The sequence below is a fragment of the Apodemus sylvaticus genome, chromosome 19 (assembly GCF_947179515.1).
Source record: "Apodemus sylvaticus chromosome 19, mApoSyl1.1, whole genome shotgun sequence".
Classification (NCBI taxonomy): domain Eukaryota; kingdom Metazoa; phylum Chordata; class Mammalia; order Rodentia; family Muridae; genus Apodemus; species Apodemus sylvaticus.
The window spans coordinates 58,903,544-58,916,825 of NC_067490.1; the positions used below are offsets into that span (position 1 = coordinate 58,903,544).

At 38.6% G+C, this 13,282-nt stretch overlaps 1 protein-coding gene and 1 pseudogene across 1 annotated transcript; one reads left to right on the forward strand and one right to left on the reverse strand.

The window, feature by feature from the left end:
* Positions 1–1,538: 1,538 nt before the first annotated feature.
* On the forward strand, positions 1,539–2,501 carry LOC127669292 (olfactory receptor 2H2-like). The gene has a single exon (XM_052163130.1). It carries the CDS (start codon positions 1,539–1,541, stop codon positions 2,499–2,501), a length of 963 nt encoding a protein of 320 aa, XP_052019090.1.
* Positions 2,502–4,762: 2,261 nt separating this feature from the next.
* Positions 4,763–12,273, reverse strand: LOC127669707 (tyrosine-protein phosphatase non-receptor type 2-like; annotated as a pseudogene).
* Positions 12,274–13,282: the final 1,009 nt, after the last annotated feature.

Sequence of the window (13,282 nt, forward strand, 5' to 3'; positions counted from 1 at the left end):
CTTAAAAATCACAGTCACAAAGACAGTGTATAAACTTTCTAGAATGCCTGGTACAGTAAAAAGATGAATTAAGTAAATAAAGATGGTAAAATTTTAATTATTCATCTAAGTGCTCTGCAAAAAATCTTGTTCTGCAGTTATCCTGTACTTCAATAAATTCCTTAATTATAATAAGTACTAATGTTGCAATCCTCAGCTAAATCTGCTTCTAGTATATGAGTAAAATAAAAATATGAATATAACACACTTTAAATATTAATTCACACACTTGTTCCCAGAATCAAGTTTAAAGTCTTATATATGGCCCTTAATTATTTGTACTGATTTTGGTTTTACTGATTTGAAATATTTTAGTACTAATTCTAAGTTTTTTGTTTATTCAGTTCTTTTTGTTATCATGCTTCATCATCTCTTCTTAAAAATATATGAATACTTTGCTATATAAAATTTACAACAATATGAACCAACCAGTAACCCCAAAGCTCCCAGGCACTTAACCACCAACCAAAGATTGCACATGGAGGGACCCATGGCTCTAGCCACATGGGTAGCAGATGATGGCCTGGTTGGACATCAGTGAGAGGAGAGGCCCTTGGACCTGTGAAGGCTCATTGCCCCAGGGTAGGAGAATGCCAGGTCAGGAAAGTGGGAGTCAGTGGATTAGTGAGCACGGGGAGGGGGAATGGGTTAGGGGGTTTTCAGAGGGGACCTGAGGAAAGGGGATAGCATTTGAAATGTAAATAAAGAAAATATCTAATAAAAATAATTAAAAATAAATAAATAAAATTTAGGCATTACCATTCCAGTGTTAAACTTGTCCCCACATAGAGAATGTGGAATTCTTATATGAATGATCAAGTGTTATTCTTCATTAGAAGAAAAACACATTAAATAAAGGTGTGTCTATTTATATAATAAACACTTAGAATTTACTTGGAGTAGGAGTGAGTTCATTTATTTTAAGGTTTATTTTTGCCCTAAGACAATTAGAAACATAAGAAGCAGAAGATTAATCCATTCACAAAATCATACAGCATAAAAATGCCTAAGTGATGATTCAAAATCAGAAATTGAAAGATAGAGCAAAAATTGAAAGCAGAAGACAATAGCTTGATGAAAGGAGATGCACAGAAATAAAAAGAGCAAGAGAAAGTAAAAAGGATGATAAGCATTGAACAATCTGTATATCCAGTTAGTGTAGTAAATGCTAAATCTTAAATAACAAATATGCAACATATTTATATTTTGCAATGTGGTTTTATTAAAAAATTAGTGTATTTTACACAGTTTACCTTGCAGAGCTATAAATAGATAATAAGCATCAGAAAAAGGAAAAGAATGAGTGGCAAAATTCAAATATTAAACTACTTCACTCATTCAAGAATTTTCCCATAAATATTACAGGTTACCATCATACTCTTAAGTAAAAAGGAATCAAACAAGCTGCACAGCCTTGGTTCCTGCTAACTACGATCTTCACAGACTTTTGAGCAACTGCTTTCATGTCATCTCCTCAAGAAGCAATTTTACCAGAGAGCATGGGCACAGTTTGCAATGACACCCATGGCAATTTCATCCTCCGTGGCTTCTCTGACAAGCCATGTTTAGAGAAGGTACTTTTTGGGGTAATTTTGGTCTTTTATTGTTTGACTCTTACTGGAAATACAATCATAATTTTTGTTTCCTCGAAGGACCCAAAACTGCAGATCCCAATGTACTTCTTCCTTTCCAACCTTTCCTTATTAGATATTTGTTTCACAAGCAGCTGTGTTCCTCAGATGTTGGTTAATTTGAGAAGTCCAAAGAAAACTATCACCTATAGTGGCTGTGCCACTCAGCTCTACATCTTCCTGTGGCTTGGTGCTACTGAATGTGTCCTTCTTGTTGTCATGGCTGTGGACCGCTATGTGGCAGTGTGCCATCCTCTGAGATACGTAACTGTCATGCACCCTAAAGTCTGTCTGCAGCTGGCTGTCCTTGCTTGGGGTTCTGGGTTGGTTCAGTCTCTGATCCAATCCACTGCTACCCTCAAGTTGCCCTTTTGCTCTCAGAGGGTAGTAGATGACATTGTGTGTGAAGTTCCAGCACTGATTCAGCTCTCCAGTGCAGATACTACCTACAATGAAGTGCAGATGTCCATATCCAGTGTTATCCTCCTAGTGTTACCCTTGGCCATCATTCTTTCCTCCTATGGTGCTATTGTGAAATCTGTGCTGAAAATAAAGTCACCTGCAGGGCAGAGAAAAGCATTTGGCACCTGTACTTCTCACCTTCTTGTAGTTTCCCTGTTCTATGGTACTGTCACAGGTGTCTATCTTCAACCTAAGACTCACTATGCTCATGAATGGGGCAAGTTTCTCACTCTTTTCTACACTGTAATAACTCCAACTCTTAACCCTCTCATTTATACATTGAAGAACAAGGAAGTAAAAGAAGCAGTGATAAGACTGTGGTGGAAGACTTGGATTTCCACAAAGATAACTAAAGATGCTGGCATATGAGTTTCTGTTTCTTTACTTGAAAAGGCAGAGCCATCTTAACTCAAAAACCTTGAGGTTGGCCTCCACAAAATCAAGAATAGCTTCATTTGGATTGGGGTGAAATGTTAGCTTCATTCATTAGGTATTGATTAGACCATCTATTTCTTCAAAGTGGTGATTGAAGTACAATGTGGTAGTTAAATTATTTTGGTAGTCATTTTCTTAAGAAATATGATACAGTTGATTTGTAATGAAGAACTACAATACTAGTAAATTAAACACTAAGCATTGCTTCATACCTTTCTACTGTTTCTATTTACTTCAGAATGTCCTGGGAGTTTAAAACAGAGCAAACTACAAATTAAACACTTTTTGAACTACAACACAGGCCTGTTTTTATTTACTTTAAAACATAAAATATTTATTTTATTTGTGTGAATACATCTGTCTGAATACATGCCATGAGAGTACAGGTTCTTGAAGGTGTCAGAAAAGAAGTTTGAATTCCCTGAGCCTGAAATTACAGAATAATCTGAGTGCTAAAATGTTACCTCAGGTCCTTAGAAAAATAGCAAGCATTCTGATCACTGAGCCATCTCTTGCTCCTTCTTTTTATTTTAAGACACCCCAAACTGGCAAATGTCCTAACAAAAACTCACACAAACTCATGCAGGTTCCATGATTTCCACTTCAGACTCTATGAGCCTATATGAGCTATGCTTAGGTCGTTCTGTAGGCTGTTGTCTTGTGTTCTTGACCCCTCTGAAAGTTACAATCCTTCCTGTCCCTATTCTACATGGTTTTCTGAGCTCTGTCTAATGTTTGGCTGTGGGTCTCTGTGATGAATCCCATCAGCTGTCAGAGGAAGCCTTTCTGTATGCTTCAATCTATGAGAATAACATAATATCATTAAGAATTATTTTTTGTCAATTGTGTTTGATTCTTCCATAGGTATATGGCCTCACCCACTTGATCCATCCTATTCCCATCACCAACCACCCCAAGTCTACCCACAAAAACAATTTTATTTCCCCTTCCCAGTGAGATCCTAGTGCTCCCACAAGCCAGTCCTTTTATAGAATATCTCTGTGTCTGTGTATTATTGCTTAATTATCTTATATTTAACATTTAATATCCATTTCTAAGTGAGTATATATCTGATTTGTCTTTCTGGGTCTGTGTTCTGTCATTTAGTTTTCTTATAATTCCATCTATTTGCCTGCAAAATTCTGATATATTTTTCTAATACCTGAATAATACTCCATTGTGGAAATACAAAATATTTTTTTAAACGAATTCTTGGGTGGAGAAATACCAAGTGTGTGTCCAATTTCTGGCTATTGTGAATAAAGCCTCTGTGAACAAAAGTGAGCAAGTATCCTGTGTAAGGATGGATTATCTTTTGGTATATCTGGGATCTTGAAGTATGTCAGTCCCCAATTTTATGAGAAACTGCTATATTGATTTCCATAGTCATGAGATTTGCATTCCCATCACCAATGGAGGAGCTCCCCTTGCTCCACCAGTATGAGTTGTCACTTCTGTGTCATTTAATTTACAGAAACTTTTCAGTTTTGTGAGGTCCCATTTATTAACTGTTGAATTTAGTGCCTGAGCTATTGGTGTTCTTTCCAGAACACCTGTGCCAATGTATTCTAGGTTATTCCCATCTTTCTCTCTTTCTTTTTTTTAACAACTGAGTCAACACACAATTTATTTTTCTATGGTAACCGACTTTCAAATTGAACCTTCAAAAAGTACATTTAACTACAAAAGTAAGATTAAATAGGTACTTATAAAATATATTTACCCTAAAATAGTTATGGATATAAAGTTGTAATGCCCATTTCAACAGTAAATTACACATTACATACATTGTTTAAAGGATATTTTCTTTCCATTAAGAATGTAGAAAAAACCCACAATGTTTATTGCTTATATCAAGTGCTGGTTAAAATCCACAAGACCTCCAAAAGCCAATCCTTGTGATAAAGGATTTCTCAATATACTGGTGTGAACACAGCTGTAAGATGTAACAGTTTTTAACAAGCATGCTTGTCTTTATTTTGAGCCATTGACAGTTTGGGTCTCAGAGGAGCCTGCAGTGCTGAGTCCTGAGATGCTGGGCTTGTGAGTGTGAATACCCCTTATCTGGTTGATGTCTACTCTACCACAATGTTTCTGGGGTATGAGGCATCTACTAACAAACCCTTGAAATTAATGCACCACTGTCTGCTACTAGTGCAGAAAGGTGCTGGGTAAAACTTAATTTTTAGAACATTTTATTGAAAAAGCAGTGCCCAGCCAACCAAAGCGCCAACCAAAATGACTGACACAAACCCCATTTTAGTGAGAATAGGTTGCCAATATTTTTTTTCTTTTTTCTTTCTTTTTTTTTGTTTTTTTGTTTTTTTGTTTTTTTGTTTTTTTTTTTGTTTTGTTTTTTTTTGTTTTGTTTTGTTTTTTTTTTTTTTTTTGGATTTGGTTTTATTCGAGACAGGGTTTCTCTGTATAACCCTGGCTGGAACTCATTCTGTAGACTAGGCTGGCCTCAAACTCAAGAAATCTGCCTACCTCTGGCTCCCAGAGTGCTGGGATTACAGGTGTGCGCCACCACCACCCGGCTTACCTTTTTCTTTTTCGTTCAGTTTCATTTAGCCTCTGTTTCATCTGCTGCACCTTCTGAGCCATCATAGCCTTTCTATCTATTCTCTCGAATGCATTTCCGTAGAATGTTCTCACTGCTCTCTTCCACAGTATCTTGCACGTTAGAAGGAAGTCCTGTTAACTTTTCATCTTCTGAACGTATTCTCTTCTCATTGTATTTCTCAGTCATTGTTCTGTTTTGTGAATGATCACAAATAGGAGATAATCTTCTTTAGAAAGTTCTTTCCACCAGTTCTGTATATTTGAATCTCCTTTTGTGTACTTTGCTCCTTCTATTATGGCCATGTAGGAGAATCTGAGCTGGTCTGTTGTCTGAATAAGTCCAATTCGATACTTTCTCATGTTCAGTAATAATTGTTCCACATTAACATCCTCTCCTTTTTCCATCAGAACAAGGCAGGTGTCCCCGAGGGAGAAGGTGCCAGAATGCCGGATGCCCGCACTGCAATGGATCACTGCAGGGCTGTGATTGGAGCTCAAGGAACCAGATTCTCTAAACAAGAAATTTAGGGATGAAGCTGGTGACTCCGGAACTCCAAAATCTGGCCAGGTGGTAAAATGAAAGTGGGATATGGTTCTGGTTTCACCACTATTGATATTTTCTAACTGTAGTAGATGTACTGTATAACATGATTTTACATATTCATATAAGAGCTTCACACTGAATACTGTTTCCTTAAACATCATCTCTCGGCCATCCGTTGGCCAGTACTGGGCACATTTAACCAATTCTTTTTCTACAGTTCAGTTTAGAATGGCAACTGCTTTGGTCTTTTGCTGCCACACCGTGAGCCAGAAGTGACAGCATGTGTTAGGAAGTGTGCCATGGGCTTACATCTCTGTATCTGTTTCGATTTCTGTTTTCTGGAAACTTGGCCACTCTATGAGGATAGTCATTGGATTCATTTTGAATTTCCAAGTATAACGGCTGCCAGCGCCACTGAGTATCCAGTTCCTCAAACTCCTGCTGGATGGTAGCCGATGGTGGGGGCAGCGGTAGTGCGAGGGGAACCACCACAGCCAACAACTCTGGCCCTGCTCTATCCCCGGAGCGTGCTGGCACTGTGGCGCATGCGCGATCTGTGCCCCCTGCCCCTCCCCGCCCCCCACCATCTTTCTCTTTAATTGTGTTGTGTGTCTGGTTTTAAGCTGAGATCTTTGATCCATTTGGACTTGGGTTTTGTGCAGGGTGATAAATATGGATGTATTTGCACTCTTCTCCATGCTGAAAGTGCTTTCTTTTTTCCATTGTGCATTTCTGGATTCTTTATAAAAAAAAAAATCAGGTGTCTGTAGGTATGTGGATCTTTGTTTGGTCTTCAATTGAATACCATTGACAACATCTTTTTTTTATTAAATGCCGACAACATTCAGTTTTGATATATCTCTGTAGGACAGCATGAAATTAGTGATAGTGATACCCCTGGAAGTTCTTTTATTCTTCAGGATTGTTTAGTTATCTTTAAATCATGTTTTTTGTTTTTCATATGAAATTGAATATTGTCCTTTTAAGGTTTATAAAGAATTGTGTTGAAATTTTGTAGTGACAATTTTGGAATTTTGGATTTTTTTTTAAAAAGAAATATTACAAGAATGTGGTTTTGTTTTAATACCAAGTGTAGAGATATAGGGCTACTTTGGACTGACCACAGCAGCTGATTATGATTTGTCTTGAACTCCATCCAAGTCATAGTTTTGCCAGCTAAAGACAGTTTCTGTGATTGTATGACATTTGAATTCTAGGAAACTTTCAGAAAGGATGTAAATCTTAGGGCCCCAAGAGGTAGGCCTGGTGATTATTGTTCACTTAGGGAGGTTGTTTGCAGCCCATTACTAGCTATGCTCAAAGAAGAAACACAAGGAAAAAAATTAGATTCAGGGATTTTCCTAATTCCCCTCTCCTTCTACTCGTCTTTCTCTCTTCTTTAGTTTTAGGAGTGAAACCCGAGGGGATAAAGCGTCAGCAAGGAAAAAAAAACCCACAAAATAGCAAGATGAGCTACAAATGGTGCATAAAAGTAAGGATAAATAGGGAAGTTTGGTTCCAAAAGCCATATAGCAAATGGCATGTGATGAAGAAATGGACTGCTTTTCAGGATGCCAGCAAAAAATTTATTGTGGCTGCAACCACTGGGATATCCTAGCTTTGAACCCAAGAGGATTTTTGTTTTATTGTTTTTGTTTCTTTGGGTTTTTTTTTTTTTTGCTTGTTTGTTTGCTTGCTTTTTGTTGGATTCCATAGCTGCCTGCAGCTATTACGAAGTGGGTAGCTGGAACAGAAGCTGAGGGATGAATAGGGAAGGTGCGAAAAGAAATAAGGTCCAGGACAATGTTTTACTGATCGAGACCGGAAACTTTAATGGCGCCAGACCTTTTAACAGTTTGGGCAAACCCTTCCCCCCAGACTCTGGGCTGAGTTCCGGTGGAAGTTGTCTAGCTTCTCTTGGAGGTCCTCGTCTTGACTGCTCTGGCAGCTGGGTGGGTCACCTGTTTAATTCAGGAATTCCTAGACCTGGAGGAACCACGAACTTAACCTTCACTGAGCTTCTCCACCCTAGGATAAAAATTCCTGCTTTAACCTACTTCCCTATTATGTCCTAAAGGCAGATTCCTGCCCGAAGCCAGGGATTATCCTTGACCAAAGTCAAACTCCGACCAAGTGCATGACTGTCCCAATATGGCTCTGTACAGCTTTTCTTCTTCCTACACTCTGTTTCAAAAAAATGTTGGAAGAATGGCTGCATACTTGAAAAATTGTAGATGGAAACGGAAGTGCTTAAGAAATGATAAGTTGCTGAAATGGGGAAAAAGGTGGTCACTCTGGTCTCTTTTCTGAAAGAGTTGCAGACTTGTCTGTGCAACTAAAAAGATTGCAGGTGGAGATGGAAGCACTTGTGAGACAAAGAACACTGGAAAGAGAACAAAAAGGCTCAGCCCTAGTGAGCAAGAGAATGGGAGCTTCCTACAGAAGAAAAGAGGAAATAGAATTGGACAGGAGGGAGGTGGGTTCAGAGAAAAGCTGAAAAATTGAGAGGACGGTGTGATGAATTAGCAGTTTTGAGAGAAAGGCTCAAATTTAAACCAACTTTACCACCAGAGTTAGAGCAGGGGATGCATGAGGTTATGCGATTATTATCAGCTTCTCCAGTAGTTAAAGAGGATATGTCTGCTATTGGTGTGGAACAAGCTTATTACAAAATAGGATGATGTCCTAGAGAAATGATAGATCTAAGGCTATTTAAAGAGCCCATGGTTTCATGCAAGATGCACTTGATTTATCTAAAACAAATTCTAAATAACTGAGCTACCCAAAATAGAATTATTCCCCAGTACTGGAAGGGATTGATAAGTCATACTAGAAACTGTTCCCCAACTGCAATGGATAACACAGTAGAGAAAAGGGGCCACAAATATTGAACAGTGAAGTAGACTGAGGGGGATGAATATAAGAAAAGACCAGTTGCTGGATGAACGGTGGTACTCTGATATACAAGGACAAATTTAATTTGATGATTCTACTATAGAACAATATCACTTAATAATTTTAAGAGTTCGGGGCAAAGTTAAGGACCCCGGGGGAAAAGTTACCACATTTATACCTATTACACAGCATTATGGATAGCCCTTCTTTGATATTTTTATAAAGATTATTTTCAGCTGTGAACAAAGCCAAATCAGATCCTGATACAAAGCAGGTGTTAATAGAAGTATGGTGTGTGAAAAATCTAATACCAAATGTAAACCATTTATTAAACCATTAAAGCATCCAGTACTGCCTATGGATGATTAGATAAGGGATAAACTGATATTGTTTCTATAATATACCATGCTAATACAATAGGTCAAGTTATAGTTAGAGGTCTCAGATATCAAAATACCTGTTGCTTTAATTGTGGGAAATAAGGTAATTTGCAACAAAATTGCAAGTAAGACATCCCTACAAGCAATAGTTTTTCTAAATATAAACCACAAAGAATGAGTAGGTTTCCAGGGGTTTGCAAGGTAATATGGCAGTGTTGCCATTGGACCAATAAGTATAGGTCCAAAAGAGATATTCAAGGTAATTTCTTATTGTCAGGAAATGTCCTTAGGGGCATGGCTCGAGGCCCCACAGCAAAAATAATAAGCCATTTCAGTGTAACAAGGAGACCAAAAAGCCTCCACTTAACATTGGAAATATAATTCAGGCTATCACAGGGAGCAGAGCTCTGAACTTGGCCACAGCTAAACATCTTATTGTATACCCCAAAATTCAATGTTATGAAATAACTACTGGAGTTATGATCTTAGGAAGGAGTGGATTGACTTCCTCAAGGACTCATTGTATGTTCAGGAATTATAGACAAAGATTTCAGAGGAGAAATTAAAAGTATAGCTTATGTAAAAAGAGAGATGCAATTTAATGCAGGTGATATGATTGCTCATCTGAAAATGTTTCTTTGAATCAAGGGTAAGTCCATTCATGTTGAAATGATAGAATGGTTTAGATGTACTAGAAAATGTGTGATCTGGCAATGTTATTAATGATCAGAGGCCAAAAGTAAAATTACAAGTACATGGCATTGAAATAGAAAATTTGGGAGATATGAGAGCTGATGTAACTATCATTTTGCAAAATGATTGAAATTCAGAATGGCCACTTCAGAAGGTTTATACATGGATTCTAGGAATTGAAAAGTTATCTTAGATAAACAAAGTCTGAGATTTGTTAAATGTATGCAACTGCATGGTCAAATAGGAAAGTTAATGCCTTATGTGGCTGATATATTCATAAATTTTATGGGGAAAGGATCTTCTATAGCAGTGGTTTACTTGAATTAACATTCCTGCCATTTCAGAGATAGTCCATGATGAAATAAAGGGTGAAATGGTACAGGAGGTAGAGGGTGGTAGGGACTTGAGAGGAAAGGGTGTGGAGGGGAGATGATTAGGTATTAAAGGAGACAGGGATGATATATAGAGGGTCAGGAATTTGAACAGAAGTATGTGATAATGGGAGATGGGGAAGTGGGGATAGCCACAAGCAAGTCCCAGATGCCAGGAAAGCAAGAGACTCCCAGGACCCAAAAGGATGAGATTAGCTGAAATGCCCAACAAAGGGGAGGGATATGTAGAGACCATATCCAGAGGCTAGGCAAGGCTCCTGTTGGGGGAGGAGCCACCCACTGATCTCCAAATTCTTAACCCAGAATTGCTCCTGTCTAAAGGAAATATGGGGACAAAGTGTAGAGCAGAGACTGAAGGAAAGGCCATCCAGAGACTGCCCCACCTGGGGATCCATCCCATCTACAGACTCCAAACCCAGACACTATTGTGGATGCTAAGAAGTGCTTGCTGACAGAAGCCTGTTATAGCTGTCTTCCGAAAGGCTCTACCAGAGCCTGAAAAATACAGAGGAGGATTGGTCTTAGCACAGGGCTCCAAATGGAGGAATTAGAGAAAGGAATGAAGGAACTGAAGGGGTTTGCAACCCCAAAGGAAGAACAACAATATCAACCAACCAGAACCCTCAGAGCTCCGTGGGAATAAGCCACCAACCAAAGAGTACACATGGAGGGTCCCAGAGCTCCAGCTACATATGTAGTGAAGGATGGCATTGTCTGGCATCAATAGGAGGAGAAGCCTTTGGTCCTGTAAAGGCTTGATTCCCCAAGGTTTGGGAATTGGGGAATGCCAGGGTGGTGAGGTGGGAGTCGGTGGAAAGAAGGGGAACCCTTCTCATAGAAACAGGGGGAGGGCTGAGGTGTGACAGAGATTCCAAAGGGGAAAGTGGGAAAGGGTATAACATATAAAATGTAAATGCATAAAATATTCAATAAAAAAGAACAAACAAAGAAAAAATAAAGGTGAAATGGTAAATTCTCTTGGTGAAGATAGTGATATATGTCATCAAAAGCAAACCCAGGCTGTGCCAATTATCCAAACACAGGACATAACTGACATTGAGTTTCCAAACTTATAGGGAGAAGCGCACTGCTGAAATACCAATGTCTCTACTGTTAAAATGGTCTACCGACAAGCCTGTGTGGGTATATCTATCATCCATAACTAAGGAAAAATTACAAGCACCTGAGCAGGTAATAAAAGAGCAGCTGGAGACTCAACACATAGAAGAGTCTACCAGCCCATGGAATTCCCTGTATTTTTTATAAAAAGAAAGAAAGAAAGAAGAGAGGGAGAGGGGGAAGAGACAGAGAGATAGAGAGAGAGAGAGAGAAAGAGAAAGAAATCAGGAAAATGTAGAAAGTCAAAAGATTTAAGAGCAGTGCAGAGAGTAATCCAACAGTAGGTCAATTATAGCCTGGACTTTCTTTACCTTATTACCTAAGACTTAGTCTGTGATAATAGCTGATTGAAAGGATTACCTTTTTTACTATCCACTTGCGTGAGCAAGATAGGGAAAGGTTTGCTTTCATAGTGCCTACTCATAATAGTGCTCAACTTGCAAAACAATACCAGTGTAATTTTCTGCCACAGGGAATGTTGACCAGCCCAACCTCATACCAGTATTTTGTACAAAAACCACTAGAAATAATTCACAGGCCATTTCCCCAATTAATTATTTATCATGGGTGATGTTTTTGCTGGCTGATTCTGACATATATACTTTAGAGAAAATATTTAAGGACACACAAAGAATTAAACCATGCCAGGAGTTACATATTGCTCCTGAAAAATGACAGGGAGGAGGTTCTATTAACTATTTGGATTATAAAATAAGTCAACAAAATTCAGCTACAAAAGGTATGGATCAGAAGAGGTTAGTTGCAAACCCTTGGTGATTTTTAAAAATTAATGGGGGATATTAATTTGCTATGGTCCTTGTATCTCCTCCTGTGGGTATTTTGTTCCCCCTTCTAAGAAGGACCAAAGTATCCATTCTTTTTTCTTCCTCCTTCTTGGGCATCATTTGATATGTGAAATGTGTCTTGGGTATTCAAAGCTTCTGGGCAAATATCCACTTATCAGTGAGTGCATACCATGTGTGTTCTTTTGTGATTGGGTTACCTCACTCAGGATGATATTTTTCAGTTTCACCCATTTGCCTAAGAATTTCATGAATTCATTGTTTTTAATAGCTGAATAGTATTCCATTGTATAAATATACCACATTTTCCATTTCCATTCCTCTGTTGAGGGGCATCTGGGTTCTTTCCAGCTTCTGCCTATTATAAATAAGGCTGCTATGAACATAATGGACCATGGATCTTTATTGCATGCCGGGGAATCTTCTGGGTATATGGCCAGGAGTGATATAGCAGGATCCTCTTGTAGTATTATGCCCAATTTTCTGAGGTACTGCGAAATTGATTTCCAGATTGTTTCATAATCTGAGGGAAAGACCATTTAGAGACTGCTCCACCAAGGGTTCCATCCCATATACAGTTACAAAAACCCAGACACTATTGTGGATGCCCACAAGTACTTGCTGACTAGAGCCAAATATAGCTGTCACCTGGGAGGCTCTGCTAGTGCATAACAAACATAGAGGGATACACTTTCAGTCAGCCATTGAACTGAGCACAGGGTCCCCAATGGAGGAGCTAGAGAAATGACCCAAGGAGCTGAAGGAGTTTGCAGTGCCATAGAAGGAACAACAATATGAGCTCTACCCAATACCCCCAGAATTCCCAGGGACTAAACCATCAACCAAAAGTTCACATGGAAGGGCCTATGGGCTCCAGAAATATAGGCAGCAGAGGATGGCCTTGTTGGACATCAGAGGGAGAAGAGGTCCTTGGTCCTGGGAAGGCTTGATGCCACAGTGTAGGGGAATACCAGGACAGGGAAGCGGGAATGGGTTGATTGGTGAACAGGGGAGGGGAGATGGGTTAGGGGATTTTTGGAGGGGAAACCAGGACAGGGGACAACATTTTAAATGTAAATAAAGAATATATCTAATAAAAAATAAAAAAATTGCTGTGGTCCACCACTAGATTAACTACTCAAGAGTTAAGTAATTTGTTTCAAATATTACAGGGAAATTCAGACTTAGACAGTCGAAGACAGCTGTCAATAGCTTTTTAATCAATGTTTTACCCAGCTATCTCTCAAATAATTAATATTGGACCATTATATTTCTTTAACAAACTTTAAAGGTACAACATCTGAGTAGTATTTATTTTAATATTCTA

Coding starts and splice junctions, on each gene's coding strand:
- LOC127669292 (XM_052163130.1), top strand. CDS start 1,539: ATGGGCACAGTTTGCAATGACACCCATGGCAATTTCATCCTCCGTGGC.